General features: G+C 48.8%; 1 protein-coding gene across 1 annotated transcript in view; it reads left to right on the top strand.

The window, feature by feature from the left end:
• The window catches only part of TENM3 (teneurin transmembrane protein 3), a 548,392-nt gene extending 532,419 nt beyond the window's left edge, over positions 1 to 15,973 (top strand). The window contains exons 25-28 of the mRNA XM_054566195.1: positions 4,955 to 5,251; positions 8,536 to 10,147; positions 12,697 to 12,827; positions 14,862 to 15,973. Coding sequence (XP_054422170.1) covers positions 4,955 to 5,251; positions 8,536 to 10,147; positions 12,697 to 12,827; positions 14,862 to 15,617 — 2,796 coding nt within the window. The 3' untranslated portion in view covers positions 15,618 to 15,973. The remainder of the gene's footprint in view (positions 1 to 4,954; positions 5,252 to 8,535; positions 10,148 to 12,696; positions 12,828 to 14,861) is intronic.
• Positions 15,974 to 16,811: the final 838 nt, after the last annotated feature.

Raw genomic sequence — 16,811 nt, 5'->3', positions numbered from 1 at the left:
CACTATGTTGCCCACTGTTCTTTGTGACGACCTATGTCTTAGTGTGTTTTAAAATAACACGGCTTCTTTAGACAAAAAAAAAATTAGGAGGAGCTGAGGAAAAGAGGGAACATTCAACCTTAAGTCACCGGCTCTCTGTCTGATTCTAAAGGAGGAAAATCCCTCACTTTGGGGAGGGAGAGACCAGCGCACAGGCGGGGTGGTGTTAGTTTCCTTCTAAGGAGCAGCCCCACGATGCCGCAGCGCCACGTCTCGGAAGACACACCGTTGGAAACGGCGTGCGCCGTGCAGGCGGGAGAGCTCTGGCTGATGTGTGCGATTGCTCTCGTGGAGACAACACCGGGATCGCGAGGGAGGGTTTCTTACTTTCGAGATAAGATTGGATGTGCCAGCTCCGACTGCTAATTTCATTCCTCGGTGGATTCTGCGAGAGAAATTCTAAGGAGAAAGCGATGACAGGAAAACCTGGTCTCGGGACCGGCCCTGGAGTCTGCCAACCAGGAGAAGAGCAGGGACAGGGGAGGGGAGGGACACGGGAGGGACACGGGAGGCCACCGCAGGCCACCGCGGCACCTGGATAGCCGAAGCGCCACCCAGGGAACACCTCTCTCGTACCTTCTGTTATTTCCTAGCGGGAAGGTCGTTTCATTTTTAAGGTACTGTCCTCAGTTTAGCTACGTGCTTGACCCAGGCTGGGCACTCAAATATTTATTTGGTGAATGGAAGACTGAGGAAAAGCCAAGCTTATAATCTGGGTCTTTGATTTCACTGCAGCTAGGTCTTCCTGACGGGGGTGCTCTCTGCAGTGCAAACGTTGGGCCGCTATAAACCCACCTACCACTCGATAGGGGATTTCATAGACATAATAGGTATAACACTAGAGCTAGTAGTTTCTGATGGTTAAAAAAGGCAAGGATGAGAAAAGGAAAAACGAGGTACGACAGGAGCAACATGAAAGCATTTTCTGTGGAATGATGCACTGAAGGGGAGGGGTAGATGCGCTGGGAAATGACCAGGAATGGAAGTGGGACAGAGAGGTGGGGGGCGAAGCAGGGTGGAGCTTAGACGGCTCCGCCGCTTTCTTGTTTGCAGCTGAATTTGTTTTAAAAAGACAGGTACATAATAATGGCTATTCCTTGCCTTACAATGGTGAGAAAACGCCCTAATTTTTGTCAGACGTGGACTTTGGAGGCAGCCTTTCATCAGTTAAAAAAAAAAAAAATGTGTGGCCCTCCAGTAATAAAACTCATCTTCTAAACTTGCCCAGAATTCAGATGCTTAAAGGAAAAAAAAAAAATTTAGTCAATTATTTTACAAAGGAATCCTCAAAATTTGCAAGCTCAAAATGTGTTTAAAGACATACATCCACATGATAGCATGTTTCACCCTTCTTACGCCAGGCACATCGGTGTGATACCCTGTTTCTCACTTTAATCGGAGGGGCACAGCCTAGAGTGGGACCATACAGAGCAGTTAGCACTCGCTGACGTGTGGAGAGACACAAAGCAGCCTGCAGCCCGCTGATGTTCTCACAGGGACTCGAGGGCGGTGAGGTACTGCCACCGAGTGTGCCGGGGAACGAGCCGGCCCTTCCTCACTTCCCCCCCGCAACATGCGGGTACATGGATGTAATCCAATTGTGCTTTGTGTCTTTAAACCTCAAGCCGCTGTTTTCACGTCTTCATGCCTTCATTGTTCCTGCATTCCGGGGGCAAATGGCGGCCCCCCTCCCAGTATCAAAGGCACATTGTGATTAATTACAGTCGTGCCACACGTGATCTTCGAAAACGGGGATTTCCCCTGCTCCCTTAGAAGAAACGCTGTACATCACAAAGGAATTCCTGGTGATCTCTTATCCAGACCCAACATTTGGATTCATTTGTATGTAGCTGGAGGTATCGTAATGATCTAATGGCAGGGTTTTTGTTTGTTTGTTTTTATCTCAGGTGAACTATTCCACCTAACTTGATATTTTATATTAAAAATATGTATTATAAGGCCACTGGGGCATGGAACAATGCTGGCGCTTTGTGATTGTCCAAAAAAAAAAAAAAAAAAAAAAATCCACGAAGAAAGCCAAGTGGCCTTCATTTCATAAAGGTATAATTAGGAGGGACTATGTCCTAGAATGGAAATGTCCCTTGACTTCGGCACTTTGTTTACAACCCAGAGGAGATAGTTTGGGCACGTTTGAGAGGAATGGGAGGGAAAAGGTTTTTTAGTATCTTTTGAAATTTTACGCACTGAACCACAGTGGCTGGTGACTGGTAAAGGGAGGACAGTGAAAACCGTGGCTTTGGACGGGAAGGCGGGAAGAGCGCGGCCATGTTCCAATGCTTCCCTCATCCTGCGGTTGGAGGAGACAGGAAAGGCATTGCACACAGCCTTCTTCTGGATGCACGAAAAATTCAGCGTCTCCAGGTGTGAGTTCTCGCCCATGTGCGGCATGGCGGACGCCATTGATTCCCCCCAGGAGGCGCGGGTGCCATGTAGCCACACTCCCACCCCAAAACACGCATCCAGGGCCCAGCCCCAGGGCACAGGCGGTGAGAGGAGGGGGTGCCCATCTGTCTCTTTGCCCTCCCCCGCCAGGAACCGTCCGACCAGATCTGCAGTCCAGATTTCCTATGCTCGAGCCACAGGAAATAGTGCAAAGATAAAGGGGAGCTAAGGAAGTCAATCAAGAATTGAGATACAAATGAAAATGAACGCAAAGCAGAAGAGGAACAGATGGGCAAGGCTCTGGTTAGCAGAGTGTGTGGGGCTGTTCGCAGCCTGGAAGAGCCTAAGGAAGGAAAAAGGGGCAAAGCTAAACATTCAGGGATTTTTTTTTCTCCTTTTCGATTGCAATCTGAGAAACACAAGAGCCCTGGGAAACTATTTAAATTGTGCAAAACCTCTTCTTAAGGCATCAAAAATGTTCAAATACGAGCTGAAGAGCCGGGTTCTGCCAGTTGAGTATTGAGTTAATTTGATATCAAATCCAATCTTTCTACCAACTTTCAAATGTATATTTGTAACATTAGCTAGTCGCTTCTTTCCAAGATACACAAAGTGTTCTGCAGACCTAAACTCCTATAAAAGTTCACAGAACTCACATCAGACAGGGCGCAACCAGTCTGCAGGCGTTCCCGCGTGGGAAGCCTGGAAGCCTTCAGCCGGCCAGGCCGAATCGTATCAATGTCAGCAAAAGAGCCTGCACACTCTGGCGGGACCGCCCCCTTTACAGATGGACACAACAGACTCAGGCAGGCTAAAGGCCCAAAGCCACGCTGCGCGCTGCCAGGCCGGTCGGGTATGGGAGCCCCCGGGCGCCTCCCCAGCACGCACGCGCCCACGCCGGCACACCCGCACACGCCCCAGGCCAGGGCGCCCCGCTGCTGCTGTGCCGCAGCGGTTTTGTCTCTTCTTCCACATCAGGTGGAGCTTAAATAATAGGACTGAAACCTTGAGACCTGCTCACTCGCATCCAGGGCTCTGCTTTCTCGTTTTCTGTGACTCTTCTCTCTGGGTGCCTTTTTTTCCCACCAATCGCTTCGCCTCTAAGGTGTGAATTCCTTTTTGAGCTCTTACCATTGCCTTTCCATGGACTTCACAGTACTCCCCTTGAACAACTAATCCGAAAAGTTTAAGGAATATTTTTTCATGGGACTTATTTAATGTCGATGACAGACTGCATAAATTAGTTTTATCCCACGTTTTGCATAAGTATGGGTACATTATATATGTACATACACATGTATTTACAAATACACAGAGTGGAGCAAGAGTAGGTTTACAGTTTTTTGTCTGGAAAATAACACAATAATTAATAACTAATAATACAAGAATACACTGTTTTGCATACTCACAATTGTAAATGTACTTCTGTCCCTGCCCTGTATCTATGTAAATAGGATGTGGGTGGATGCGTATAACTGGTCAGCTGATGCTGTCCATTTTGAAGGTTCTAGCCAGGACATGGTCATGTGAAATTAAGATTTTCCCACTCAATTTTTAACGAACCCAACAGTTAATAAGATGTTGTTACTTACAAGCCACCACCGCCACACAGGTGCTGTAGAAGACCAGAGAATGGAGGTGCTGGCCTCCCTTCGAGGGGGTCCCCAGTCTGCGAACACTGGGGGCCATTGTAACGGGGAACTTAACCAAAGCCACCTGCCTGCCGCAGCGACACATGCTGGTTTGCATGCGCCTCGGGTCACAGACGGTAACCACGGAATGTGGTCGAAGACTCGGAACGTGGCACAGAGCCACGCAGAGGCCCTATCACAACAACGCGGTGCCACATTTGTGATTGAATCCAAGAGTCAGACTGCGCAGACGTGCGAGTAGAGGATCTGAAGTCCCTGCCAGTTACCCAGATGTTACCCGAGAAAAAAGGCATTCAAAAAAGTTGTGACATTTCAGCATTTGGCCAAAAGCAATGATCGTGTTTGTAACCTCCTGCTATTTCAGCTCATTAATAATTGACCGTAATGGGGGTTCCAGCTTATACTTAACTGCTCTACAAAGGGCTACAGTCACACTTACCACCGCTTTATTTAATATCGCCGGGATTAATCAACCGGGCGATCATTTTCCAGGGCTCGCAGGGGGCGGGGCTTGGAGCAATTTACAGAGATGTCCTGTTTCCCACCTTTGTATCTTCTTAACAAACTTTAAAGCAAATCTATTTTGGCCTTTTTCTTATCACTTGCTCAAGTTTACAAAATGTAATTGAAAAGGTTTTGAACAAATGCCAGGCTGTCTTTCTGCTTAATGAAACCTTTTAAAAGAGCAGTTAATCTACTGCCTTGCACTTGTACCCAAGAAGTTGCTAAATTAATTTACTGACATAGAGAATCAATCACCATAAATGGTGTTTAAACAATAGTGGGGACTCTGAAGGGTAATAAGGGACTGGTACTGGATTAGCATGATTTATTTCATCACCTTGTTTGTGTTCTAACAGGTTAATGGCAGAAACCTCCTTTCCGTTGACTTTGATCGAACTACAAAGACAGAAAAGATCTACGATGACCACCGTAAATTTCTGCTGAGGATCGCCTACGACACGTCAGGGCACCCGACTCTCTGGCTGCCGAGCAGCAAGCTGATGGCCGTCAACGTCACCTACTCATCCACGGGTCAAATCGCCAGCATCCAGCGAGGGACGACCAGCGAGAAAGTAGACTACGACGGCCAGGGGAGGATTGTGTCGAGGGTCTTTGCTGACGGTAAAACGTGGAGTTACACGTACTTAGAAAAGGTATGTTGGCACACTCACAGCACAAATAGAGAGGCAATGACGGGTATTTTTCAGCAATCTCCCAGAGCACGACAGCAGGGGGGTGGAAACGTGACATGGGACTGAGTTCCATTTATTATTCTAAGTATCGACAGGTGAGTCACATTCATACAGCAGTGATGAATTTCTGCATTAGCAAAGTACTTTCTCCTTAGTTAAGGTCTACTCTCTGAGACCCTTGTAAGTGATTTATGCTGTAAACAAACAAGCAATAACACTGTCCACCTGCCACGCTTCGCCACTGACCACATTCACAAATGAGGCCCGGGCCGTGTAAGTCATTTGTAAATCATCTCCGCGGCAGGTCTTGCATTGAGGGGCCTCGTGTCAGCACGGTGAAAGCTGACAGGTTTGTGTTGTTGCCGGCGGGGCTTCAGCATGACCGTGCAAAGCGTGTCGGTCCTGTGTATGCGGTACTAACCAACAGAGGCTACTTTTTAGAAAGCCAGGCTTCAAGAACTCTGTGGCATCTGTCCTTTCTTCCACATAGCGAAGGCAAGCATCCTAGCGTGGGCTCTTCTTCCCCGCTTCCTTACGAACTGTGAACAAACACCAAAGCAGCCTTCAAGGTCCACACGGGCCAAATGCTCACTCATGCACTGCGTGGTTTGGGGTCGTGACCGGGGCGCAGAGGGAACAAAGGTAAAAGGGAGGCGAGGGAAAGGGCTGCCTCCCTGTAATTCCTTTCTTAAGAAATGTGAGCCACCAAAGAGCACGCTCCTGGGATCCTTCGTTGGCCTTTGACCTGAACCTGAGCCCTGGGGAATGATTTGGTTTCGAGTGGTGCCACCTCAGAGCACTCGCCACCATGACGGCAGCCTGCGTGACCCCTCGGCTCCGGACAGTCGCCGCCTTCGCGCCTGCTTGCTGCACACACAGTCGCTTCTGCCAGCCTCGTGCAGTCCAGGCCGCCCCGCCGCCCCGCCGCCTCGGCCTCCCCGCCGCCCGGGGCGTCCTGCCTCATCCTGGGCTCCCTGAGACCCGGGGTCGGCTCTACGGCTCACGGCCAGGGGCTGCTGTCTTCAGGCAGCGACCTCCCCAACTCGGGGGGCCACCAGTGAGGACCCCACTTGCAGGCTCTCCTCTGGCAAACCCCCCGATGCGCGCTCCCTGGAGGACACTCAGCCCCGAGACCACAGGCTGCGCCTGTGTGAGGACAGCTGCCGGCCCGGCTGACCGGCCCGCTGTACGGTTGGCCGCTCGACTAGTCATTAGTTGAGAGACTGCAAGGGAGTCCCCTGCGCATGTATCTTCCTGGGAACGAGCCCCGACACCTAGAAAGTCGTTCCCCCTCAGACCTACCCAGCCCCAAGACAACATCTCCCTGGAGAGACTGGGAGGGGACCGTTGCTTCCTTCCAGGAACACCTTTCCCAGCTTAAATCGTGATAGAGAAGAGTCCCAGGAACGTCTCTCTCCAGACCCCAAACATTGAGAGTAGTGATCATAATGTGACTGAAAAATGTTTAAAGGCAGCAAGGAGCACGTCACCTTCATGCACCCATGGGGGGTCAGAAAAGCCAGTAAGTACTTACTCATCATGTCTCCAAAATCCCTAAAATCCACCTGCACTACCTCCATTTCCTTGCCAGATTAGGCACGCTAAGCCAAAACTTCTTCATAGCACAACAAGTACTGTCTACCTACCGTCAGATGGGATTTTAAATGATTGTAAAAGTGCCTACCGATCCCTGTGAATTCAGCACTAGGGCGAGCCCCGCTGGCAGAGCGGAAACGATAGGAAACGCGCGTGGGCCGCCCACCGTTCAGCCTGCCTGCCGCAGAGCCCACCCTAGGCGTGCCCACGGGGGAGCCGCTGCCGGGGCGGGGCACGCAGGCTGCCTGGGAAGACGGTGGGCAGAGAAGAGAAAAAGCACGCGCCTTGGACATTTCAGTGTCACAAGCAAAGCAGAAGTCCCCGGAGAGCTGCCGACCCGAACGTCCTCCGGTTCCGCGGTCTTTCCACGTAGTCTAACGGCGGGGGCGGGGGTGGGGGGCGGGGGGGCGGGGGGGCGGGGGGACTGGTGCGGGAGGCTTCCTTGAAGGAAGATCACCTGCGCTCTGTGTAACTCTTGAGCTTCCTTAACCAACCAGCTCATCTGGGCCTCATAAATGCATGTCTTTTGTCTTCCTGCTTATTTTGCAGGTAATAAGCAGGAAGCAACTTTGCAGATACCTGCGAAGGTACCTGCAATTACCTGCTAAATAAGCAAAGCTAATGTTTGTTTATATATTTATTTGCTTCATAATTTAGCACCAAAGCAGTGTATAGCCCAGAAACCATTTTTACAGCACCTGGGGTACAGAGCAGGTTTGGCACTCACAGAAGGAAATTTCAAACTGTGGGTTTCGTTGTCATCATAGATGCCACCCAAGAATTTGCAAACATCCCTGACCAGTGTGGCTCAATTGGTTGGGCAGCATCCAGTCAAGCGAAAGGTTGCCGGTTCGATTCCCAGTCAGGGCACATGCCTGGGTTGCAGGTTCAGTCCCCACTCAGGGTGCATACGAGAGGCAACCAATCAATGTTTCTCTGTCATGTCAGTCTTTCTCTCTTTTCCCCTCACTCTCCCCTCTCTAAAAATGAAGTCTTTTAAAAGATTTTGCCAAAAAAAACACATCCGGGTTCATATTTCTATTAAGGGCATTTATAGCTCTCACTCACGGTGGGATTAATTTAACAATGTTTGTTGACATTGATGCTTAATGTACACATTATCCCTTTGGGGCTAATTCTATGTCTCTTCATAAAATAGTACTTTGAATGCTCTGCTCCTCCCCCAAATCCACTGGAAATTAAAACATGGTCTGAATGGCTCTTCCATCAAATGAGGGGGCAAAGCCACCTTACTAAATAATTGCTCTTTGTGGGCAGCATTGCATTTCCCATAGGCTGCTTTCCCCCTTGAAATGCCGTCTTTGAAGCCGCTGTGCCCGCGCCTGCGTCCGGGCTTGTCCGTCCCCCTGGACGCTCTGCCGCCTGGCTGTGGGTGCCTGCAAACGGATGGGACGGCCCCAACAAGCAGCACATTATGCATCTCGAGCCACTCATTGTAGAACCCCTCACAGTTAAGCATCCAAGCAAATTAGGCAGGGTATCGTTAACAACATGTAAGGTCAAGGATGACTCAATTAAAATGAAAATCATTTTCTCGAGCGGAATGCCTCCGCGTCTTCGTGGTCAGTAAACCTGCTCTTGCCTCCCCGGGCACAGACCGTGGCTAACAGTGTGCTCTCTCGTTGCAGTCCATGGTTCTTCTGCTTCACAGCCAGAGGCAGTACATCTTCGAATACGACATGTGGGACCGGCTGTCGGCCATCACCATGCCCAGCGTGGCCCGCCACACCATGCAGACCATCCGATCCATCGGCTACTACCGCAACATATACAACCCCCCGGAAAGCAACGCCTCCGTCATCACCGACTACAATGAGGAGGGGCTGCTTCTGCAAACGGCTTTCCTGGGCACAAGTCGGAGGGTCTTGTTCAAGTACAGAAGGCAGACCAGGCTCTCGGAGATTTTATACGACAGCACCAGAGTCAGCTTTACCTATGATGAAACAGCAGGCGTCCTGAAAACAGTCAACCTCCAGAGCGATGGCTTTATTTGCACCATTAGGTACAGGCAGATTGGCCCCCTGATTGACAGACAGATTTTCCGCTTCAGTGAAGATGGGATGGTAAATGCGAGATTTGACTACAGCTATGACAACAGCTTTCGAGTGACCAGCATGCAGGGTGTCATCAATGAAACACCACTGCCCATCGATCTCTATCAGTTTGATGACATTTCTGGCAAAGTCGAGCAGTTTGGAAAATTTGGAGTCATCTATTATGATATTAACCAGATCATTTCCACAGCGGTCATGACCTACACGAAGCACTTCGACGCTCACGGCCGCATCAAGGAAATTCAGTACGAGATCTTCCGGTCACTCATGTACTGGATTACAATTCAATACGACAACATGGGTCGGGTGACCAAGAGAGAGATTAAAATAGGGCCCTTTGCCAACACTACCAAATACGCCTATGAATATGACGTGGATGGCCAGCTCCAAACAGTTTATCTAAATGAAAAGATCATGTGGCGTTACAACTATGATCTGAATGGGAACCTCCATTTACTGAACCCGAGTAACAGTGCACGTCTGACCCCGCTTCGCTACGACCTGCGAGACAGAATCACTCGGCTGGGTGATGTTCAGTATCGGCTGGACGAGGATGGTTTCCTGCGTCAAAGAGGCACAGAGATCTTTGAGTATAGCTCCAAGGGGCTTCTCACTCGAGTTTACAGCAAAGGCAGTGGCTGGACGGTGATCTATCGTTACGACGGCCTGGGAAGGCGCGTTTCCAGCAAGACCAGCCTGGGCCAGCACCTGCAGTTTTTTTATGCGGACTTGACTTACCCCACTAGGATTACTCATGTCTACAACCACTCGAGTTCAGAAATTACCTCCCTCTATTATGATCTCCAGGGACACCTTTTTGCCATGGAAATCAGCAGCGGGGATGAATTCTACATCGCGTCAGACAACACAGGAACACCTCTGGCTGTCTTCAGCAGCAATGGGCTTATGCTAAAACAGATCCAGTACACCGCGTATGGCGAAATCTATTTTGACTCCAATATTGACTTCCAGCTGGTAATCGGATTTCATGGTGGCCTCTATGACCCACTCACAAAATTAATCCACTTTGGAGAGAGAGATTATGACATTTTGGCGGGACGGTGGACAACACCTGACATAGAAATCTGGAGGAGAATTGGGAAGGACCCAGCTCCTTTTAACCTGTATATGTTCAGGAATAACAACCCTGCAAGCAAAATCCATGATGTGAAGGACTACATCACAGGTAAGCATGATTTTATTTCCTTTCCAGGTCCTGAAGTACTTTAATCCTTAGATTAATACCCAAAATAATTGGAGTTGCTTTCTTTAACTTTACTCATGCAAAAGCAAATGCCTAACTTCTTAAATGTATTTCTCTATGGAACCATAGAGAAACCAAAAAAAGAAAAACAGACATAGTTTGTTATTTCCTGTTCGGCTTGCCAATGCCCAAGGCCGCATTTTCTGAAATGACAGGGAATCCAGGCACTGAAGGAAAGTGACATGGAAGGTGCAGAAAACATACCAAATTTGGGAGTCCCCACATTGGAGTTCCAGTCCCATCTCTTCTCCTACAAGTTGTGTGGCTTTGTAGACAAGTCACATTAATTCCGATGGAAGGAAGCAACGCGAAATACAACACAGTGTGGCTCCCTGTCTCACCTGGGAGGTGTTTAACTCTCTTCACCCCCATCACCCCAGGACGACCACGGGAACAGTCTCTCTCGTTAGTCGCTTCGTCACGTGCACTGTTTCTGTCCTAACTTCTGTCCTCTACTGTCTTCCGCTGTCTTCCTTGCCACGTAGTGCAGTGCTGGCACTACTAACAGACACACTGTTAATTTTCCAGCCAATATGGGGTGATCTCAGGATGTAGATTTAAGATCCTTCCAAGTTTAGTGCATGATTCAACTTAAAAGATCAGATCCCACTTCTGCCACCAAGGACCAACTGGGATGTGAAACAGGGGCAAGGTCCCAGCAAGCAGTACCCTGGTTCCCTTAGGTAGCTGACTTCCCCGCTCATCCTCCGCGCCAAGGACTCTGAGTCCGCCTGCATCCACCTTTCCTTCCGGAACTACACGGCCCCAGTTAACCTCCTTCCTGCATTTATGTTTCCTGGAGGAAGGGTCTTTCCTGTTGTCTTTTTTGTTTGTTTGTTTTTCAAGTTTGTGGCTTTTTCTGTTTTGTGTTTGCTCCTTCAGGCAGTCTCTTTTCTTGCTCAGTATTTGAGGTCCACTGAGGTGTCTGTTTTCTCAGATCCCCATACATCTCTCAACACGCTGCCCCCTGTTCATCCCACATGCGCCTCCTGCTTCTCCAGACCTCCGGCAGCTTCCCATGCCTCTGCCCCATGCGAGCCGGCTGCGGGTCCCGCCCCGCAGTCCCCCAGGACAGCAGCACCCCCCGCGACACTCGCCTTCGCGGTTTGCCTGCACAAACCTGCGTTCAAGTCCCAGTATTTTGGCGATGCTTTTCAATACTTAAGACCCTTCCATTTTCACTGTTACACAGACATTGTTTATAGCGGGACAACCCTTGCTCCCAATACTCCAGCAATCATAAGCATTTTCTCCCAACACAAGACAGACAGACAGACACCCCTTTCTGTCCTACATGATGAACGTGGGCTTTTTCTCTCCCCGCCACCATCACCCCCATTTGAAAGAGCACCGCCGATTTTAGAGCCGCATGATGCCTGCACAAAGGACCTGCCAGCCTGGCAATGAGGTGAGAGTCTGCGCCCTAAAGAAGGAAATAGGAAACAAGTGGCTCTCCATCATTCTGACAAGCGGTTAAACACTGGTTATTTAAGAGGTGTTGACAGGGGCTGACTGGAAGGCGGGAAAGCCCACGGCTCCTGAATTCCTCCTCTCCTAGCAACGTGGACTGCAGGGAACGCCGTAGCAGCATTTTCTGAAAAACATCAAAAGGGAGATGGAACAGCATAAAATATATTAGGTGAAATGCAATTTCAAATTTTCCAGCAATGTGCTTAATATATAAAATAATCTACACCCAACTGCACTCATAAAGCTGCAAGCCTGCTGAGCAGTTCTGTAACATTATAACCTCCAGAAGAGAATAAAAGCCTTATTCTGAGCTTAATGGCTTTTGGAGTCACATGGCAATATGTTAAAATACCATTTTAAAGGTTTCTAGGTTTTCTCCCCAAAAAGTTTGTTTCCTTCCACCTGTGCACAGGGAGTCTTTGAAGTCATAACTAATGATAATCAGAAATTCCATGCCCGGGGCCGCTTTGCCAGCGCTCAGCATCCATCTTTGATTGAGCACCTACTGTTGATTTTAATTCTCTCAATTTGGGGTTTGTATTCAGAGAAAATGGGTTGTGGAACTCTGTATATCCTTGGGCAGCCACTTTTGAAAGACAGTAATGCACAACTTCTTTTTAAGACTAGTTTTTACTAACCACAAAACAAATTTCATTGGCTTTCACCCACCGTGGCGCTTTCCTGCCGCTGTGCATTGTTAGTGCCTTTCTCCATCACTTCCACTCGCGCGGGATGCGACAGGGCGCTCCTGACGGTTTGTTGGGTCCGTCTGCGTGAGTGTCCTTTACTGTACCTTCTCCGTAGCCCCTGCCGTAGTGCTGCTATTGAGGTTATTGTCCTCACGTCTAGAACTGGAGAGTAGGTTTTGAGTTGTCAAGGCAAACGTGCGCCCTTTTTCTGGTTCTTATTTGTGAATTCGGGTTCTCTTTAAGGTAAGAATTTAAATTTATGAATGCACAGAATATCTCTAATGCCTCTCATTTGGAACATTCTTCTCCTAGATGTTAACAGCTGGCTGGTGACATTTGGCTTCCATCTGCACAATGCTATTCCTGGATTCCCGGTTCCCAAATTCGATCTAACAGAACCTTCTTACGAACTTGTGAAGAGTCAGCAGTGGGATGATATACCGGTAAGAGACCAAAAGCGAAACTAGGAAAAGGTGATAAATGGCTTACTTGTGCCTTGTTTACCCATATTTAATCAAACTACCCTTGTGCAAACTGTACCAGAGACAGTTTTTAATTTTTGGACTCGTTTCGGGGAGAAAAACAACACTTCTCTCTGCACTTCTGTTCAGCAAACTAGGGGCCAATGAAACAGGCTTGAACCTGTTTTTAGTGATGCAAATAAAAACATAGAAAGGCATTATCAACAGTAATAAAATGTAGAAGCTCTTTTTCCCCCCCCAAGGTTTCTACAAAGAACCCCCTCAAACCACATTTTTGGCCCTGGAGACCTAAATGCAAAGATACAATAAACAGGAAGGCAGGGGATGCATATTCCAAATTAGCAGCCCACAAACAATGCCACAAAGCTCACCTTTTTTCCAAAACATTAACAGCGTTTCATGGGAGACAATTAAAAATAAAATGTAAGGCTCCCCCTACAACGAAGTGCTTATGGAATTTTCCTGAAAATAACAGATCAGGAGGCCTGTCACTGTTCTGAGAAATAAGAGAGAAAAAGAATGGAGAATTGCAAAGTCAAAGCTGCCATTTCAGAAAACGGTACTTTTAATTCCCACCATTTAAAGATCAGAAAGGAATGCACAACAAAACACCAGAATTTCTAGCTTTAAGCAAGAATAATTAAAGATCAAGAAATTGGGTTACTCCATGATGATAAGACGAAGAATGCAGAGTTTCTAGAAAGATTAATTCCCCCTCCCCTTGAGCAACTGCCTATAATTTCAATGAATATAAAGAGAAAAAGCAACCAGGTCTAAAACACACAGTGAATACACAGTGTCAATACATCCGTTTTGTGGTACATGTTTCAGAACATAAAAGCAGGTCTTTTTTCAGATGTCATCTTTACATTTAAAAAGCAAAACCCATCCGCTCCCAAGGTCTGGGAGCCATTTTAACATTTCTGATTGCAAATATTACCTATACTAATATCGTGCCATGAAGGCATACCGAAGTTTCCTGATGCATTTGAACAAGCCCATCCTAATTGTGTATGGCTTTCCAACATGTCTGAAAACATTTAAGTCATACTGTACAAATGGAACTGCCAACTTCTTTCCTAGGCAGCCTTTGAAATATGGTTCAGGTTCTCTGTCGAGAGACACGCACCATAAGGACAGCCTAGGGAATCGCTGGCAAAGACACTGAGGCCGCCCCAAGTTCAGGAAAACAAATGTTTCTTTCACTGCTGCAAATGAAGCAGATGTTTCCATTTGGAAAACGCTGGCCAGACAAACATCTGGTAGTATAAGAAAATGGCTGAGTTAAGATGCCCCCAATTTAAACCATTTGCCAGCGTAGACGGTGCACTGTCCCTTAGTCTCCAAAAAAATTAATGTTTTCCCAAAGTATTTTAAGAAATGCAATCTCCAGCTGTCCCACCGCGCCCTCATCCTTGTTCATTTCAGCTCTGCAGTTCTACTGGCGAAATTCGACTGAGCCTGTGTTCACCAGGAGAGGGTACAGAGTTTACCTAAATTAAGAACTAGCACTCCGACGCACGTAAGGCGGGACGCAGTGCTCCTGCCCAGAGCGCCCAGCCTTTCCCACCCTGGCTTTGCTGCTTTCTCCTCAGCCCCCAGTACAGAAAGCTGCCGGGGCGAGGGACCCGATGAGCTGGGTTCCCCAAATGGGACAGACGCGGGAAAAGGGCAGAAGCATAAGTATTGTGCCCACGCTAGAAACCAAAAAGCTCTGCACTAATACGTGATGGAGTTAGTTACCTCATTTTACGTTTCAAAACACATTTGGAAAGGCTTGAGGGGTGGGCATCTTGAGCGCATTTCTCCGCCCAGGGTTTTCTCAGCCTTTTGATCTCTAAAGAACTGATGGAGGTTTTAGTAAGTGCCCCGGGGCTCTCCACCCAGTCCCCTCCCTGCGTCAGGAGTGGGAGCGCCGCCAGGAAGCCGGGCTCCCGGCAACCGAGAGTTACAGCTGTTCTCTAAACCGCGCCCTTGTTCTGTTTCGCTTTCCAGCCCATTTTTGGAGTTCAGCAACAAGTGGCGAGGCAGGCCAAGGCCTTCCTGTCCCTGGGGAAGATGGCAGAGGTCCAGGTGAGCCGGCGCAAGGGCGGCGGCGCGCAGTCGTGGCTGTGGTTCGCCACGGTCAAGTCACTGATCGGCAAGGGCGTCATGCTGGCCGTCAGCCAGGGCCACGTGCAGACCAACGTGCTCAACATCGCCAACGAGGACTGCATCAAGGTGGCGGCCGTGCTCAACAACGCCTTCTACCTGGAGAACCTGCACTTCACCATCGAGGGCAAGGACACGCACTACTTCATCAAGACCAGCACGCCCGAGAGCGACCTGGGCACGCTGCGGCTGACCAGCGGCCGCAAGGCCCTGGAGAACGGCATCAACGTGACCGTGTCGCAGTCCACGACCGTGGTCAACGGCAGGACGCGCAGGTTCGCCGACGTGGAGATGCAGTTCGGCGCGCTGGCGCTGCACGTGCGCTACGGCATGACGCTGGACGAGGAGAAGGCGCGCATCCTAGAGCAGGCGCGGCAGCGCGCGCTCGCCCGCGCCTGGGCGCGCGAGCAGCAGCGCGTGCGCGACGGCGAGGAGGGCGCGCGCCTCTGGACTGAGGGCGAGAAGCGGCAGCTGCTGAGCGCGGGCAAGGTGCAGGGCTACGATGGCTACTACGTGCTGTCGGTGGAGCAGTACCCCGAGCTGGCCGACAGCGCCAACAACATCCAGTTCCTGCGGCAGAGCGAGATCGGCAAGAGGTAACCCCGCCCCCGCGGGGACAGGGACGGAGGGCTCCGCGGGGGCCCCGCGAGCCGAACCCACCCCCTTTGCTCAGATTTGTCTGTAGCACAATCCGTCTGGGACTCTCCGACGCTGAAGAGCCTTCTGCGAGAATGATACCGCTATTTTAGAAAGAAAATCCACGAAAAAAACAAAAACAAAAACTGAACTCCTTTTCTGAATGACCTTAAAGGTGATCGGCTTTAAAGAATATGTTTACATATGCATATCGCTGCACTCAGTTGGACTGAAGGTACTAATAAAAGGAACAAGTAATAATAAAAAGAAAGGAAAAAAAGGGCCTAATCATTTTACCCCGGGCCATCCGTTCCTTTGAGGCACTGTGTTGAACGAGGGTAAAAATGCCTACAGTGTTTCCAAATATTACCGAACTGTCGACCTTTGCTTACGAAGAAGTAGTCTCTGCATAGGATGTGATAGATCTATCTCTGTTAATTTTGAAATGTGGGGTGAAATTACAGTTTATAGACAACCCAACTGATTTCCCTGTGCTGCTTTGTAACAGGACAGTGGCACAAGACTTCTCCCCCGGGATTTCCTACTGCATTGTCCGATGCTGTCGTGGTTTGCCTCGGGGCGGGGGAAGAAACTGGCAGATACAATCCTTGTCACTGATAAGCAAAGGAACCCCTGACTTTTTTGTAAATTATGTGAGACAAGTTGTTTATGGATTTTTATATGAATTACAATTTACTGTACATCAAATATTAGTCTCAGAGGAGTTAATTTATGTAAAGTGTTTAAAAAGTTTATACTTAAAAATAAAATGATAAAAACATGTGAGCTGTGTGATTTTTTTAAAGGATTGCACCTTTTGTTATCTGTTATAGCTGTACAGTATAAATTATTATATTGTAGAGATATAACGACTTATGCCTATAATGTCCAGAAGTGTTAATATTTTTGTATTAGGTTGAAAAATGTGCAGCTTCCTATCACTAGTTGGATAGGACAGTGCAATCCTCAGTGGGTGGCTCTCCAGACAACTGCTCCTTTCTCTTCCTTCTCTTTCCCATCAGGCCACTGTCCTTACCAATGTCAACTAAGAGGCACAGTAGAAACCTAAGGCTGGTGAAATGTAATGGAAGACATGGGGGGGTGGGGGGAAGCAGGCAGGAGGTGTTCCGGCTGTCCTCCCTCAGCCCTAAAAGCCCA

The sequence above is a fragment of the Pteronotus mesoamericanus genome, unplaced genomic scaffold (assembly GCF_021234165.1).
Source record: "Pteronotus mesoamericanus isolate MK-2021 breed Mesoamerican mustached bat unplaced genomic scaffold, CSHL_Meso_final contig_169, whole genome shotgun sequence".
In the NCBI taxonomy this organism is placed as follows: Eukaryota; Metazoa; Chordata; class Mammalia; order Chiroptera; family Mormoopidae; genus Pteronotus; species Pteronotus mesoamericanus.
Note: the sequence above shows the minus strand (reverse complement) of the source record. Positions and strands in the feature narration are given on the sequence as shown.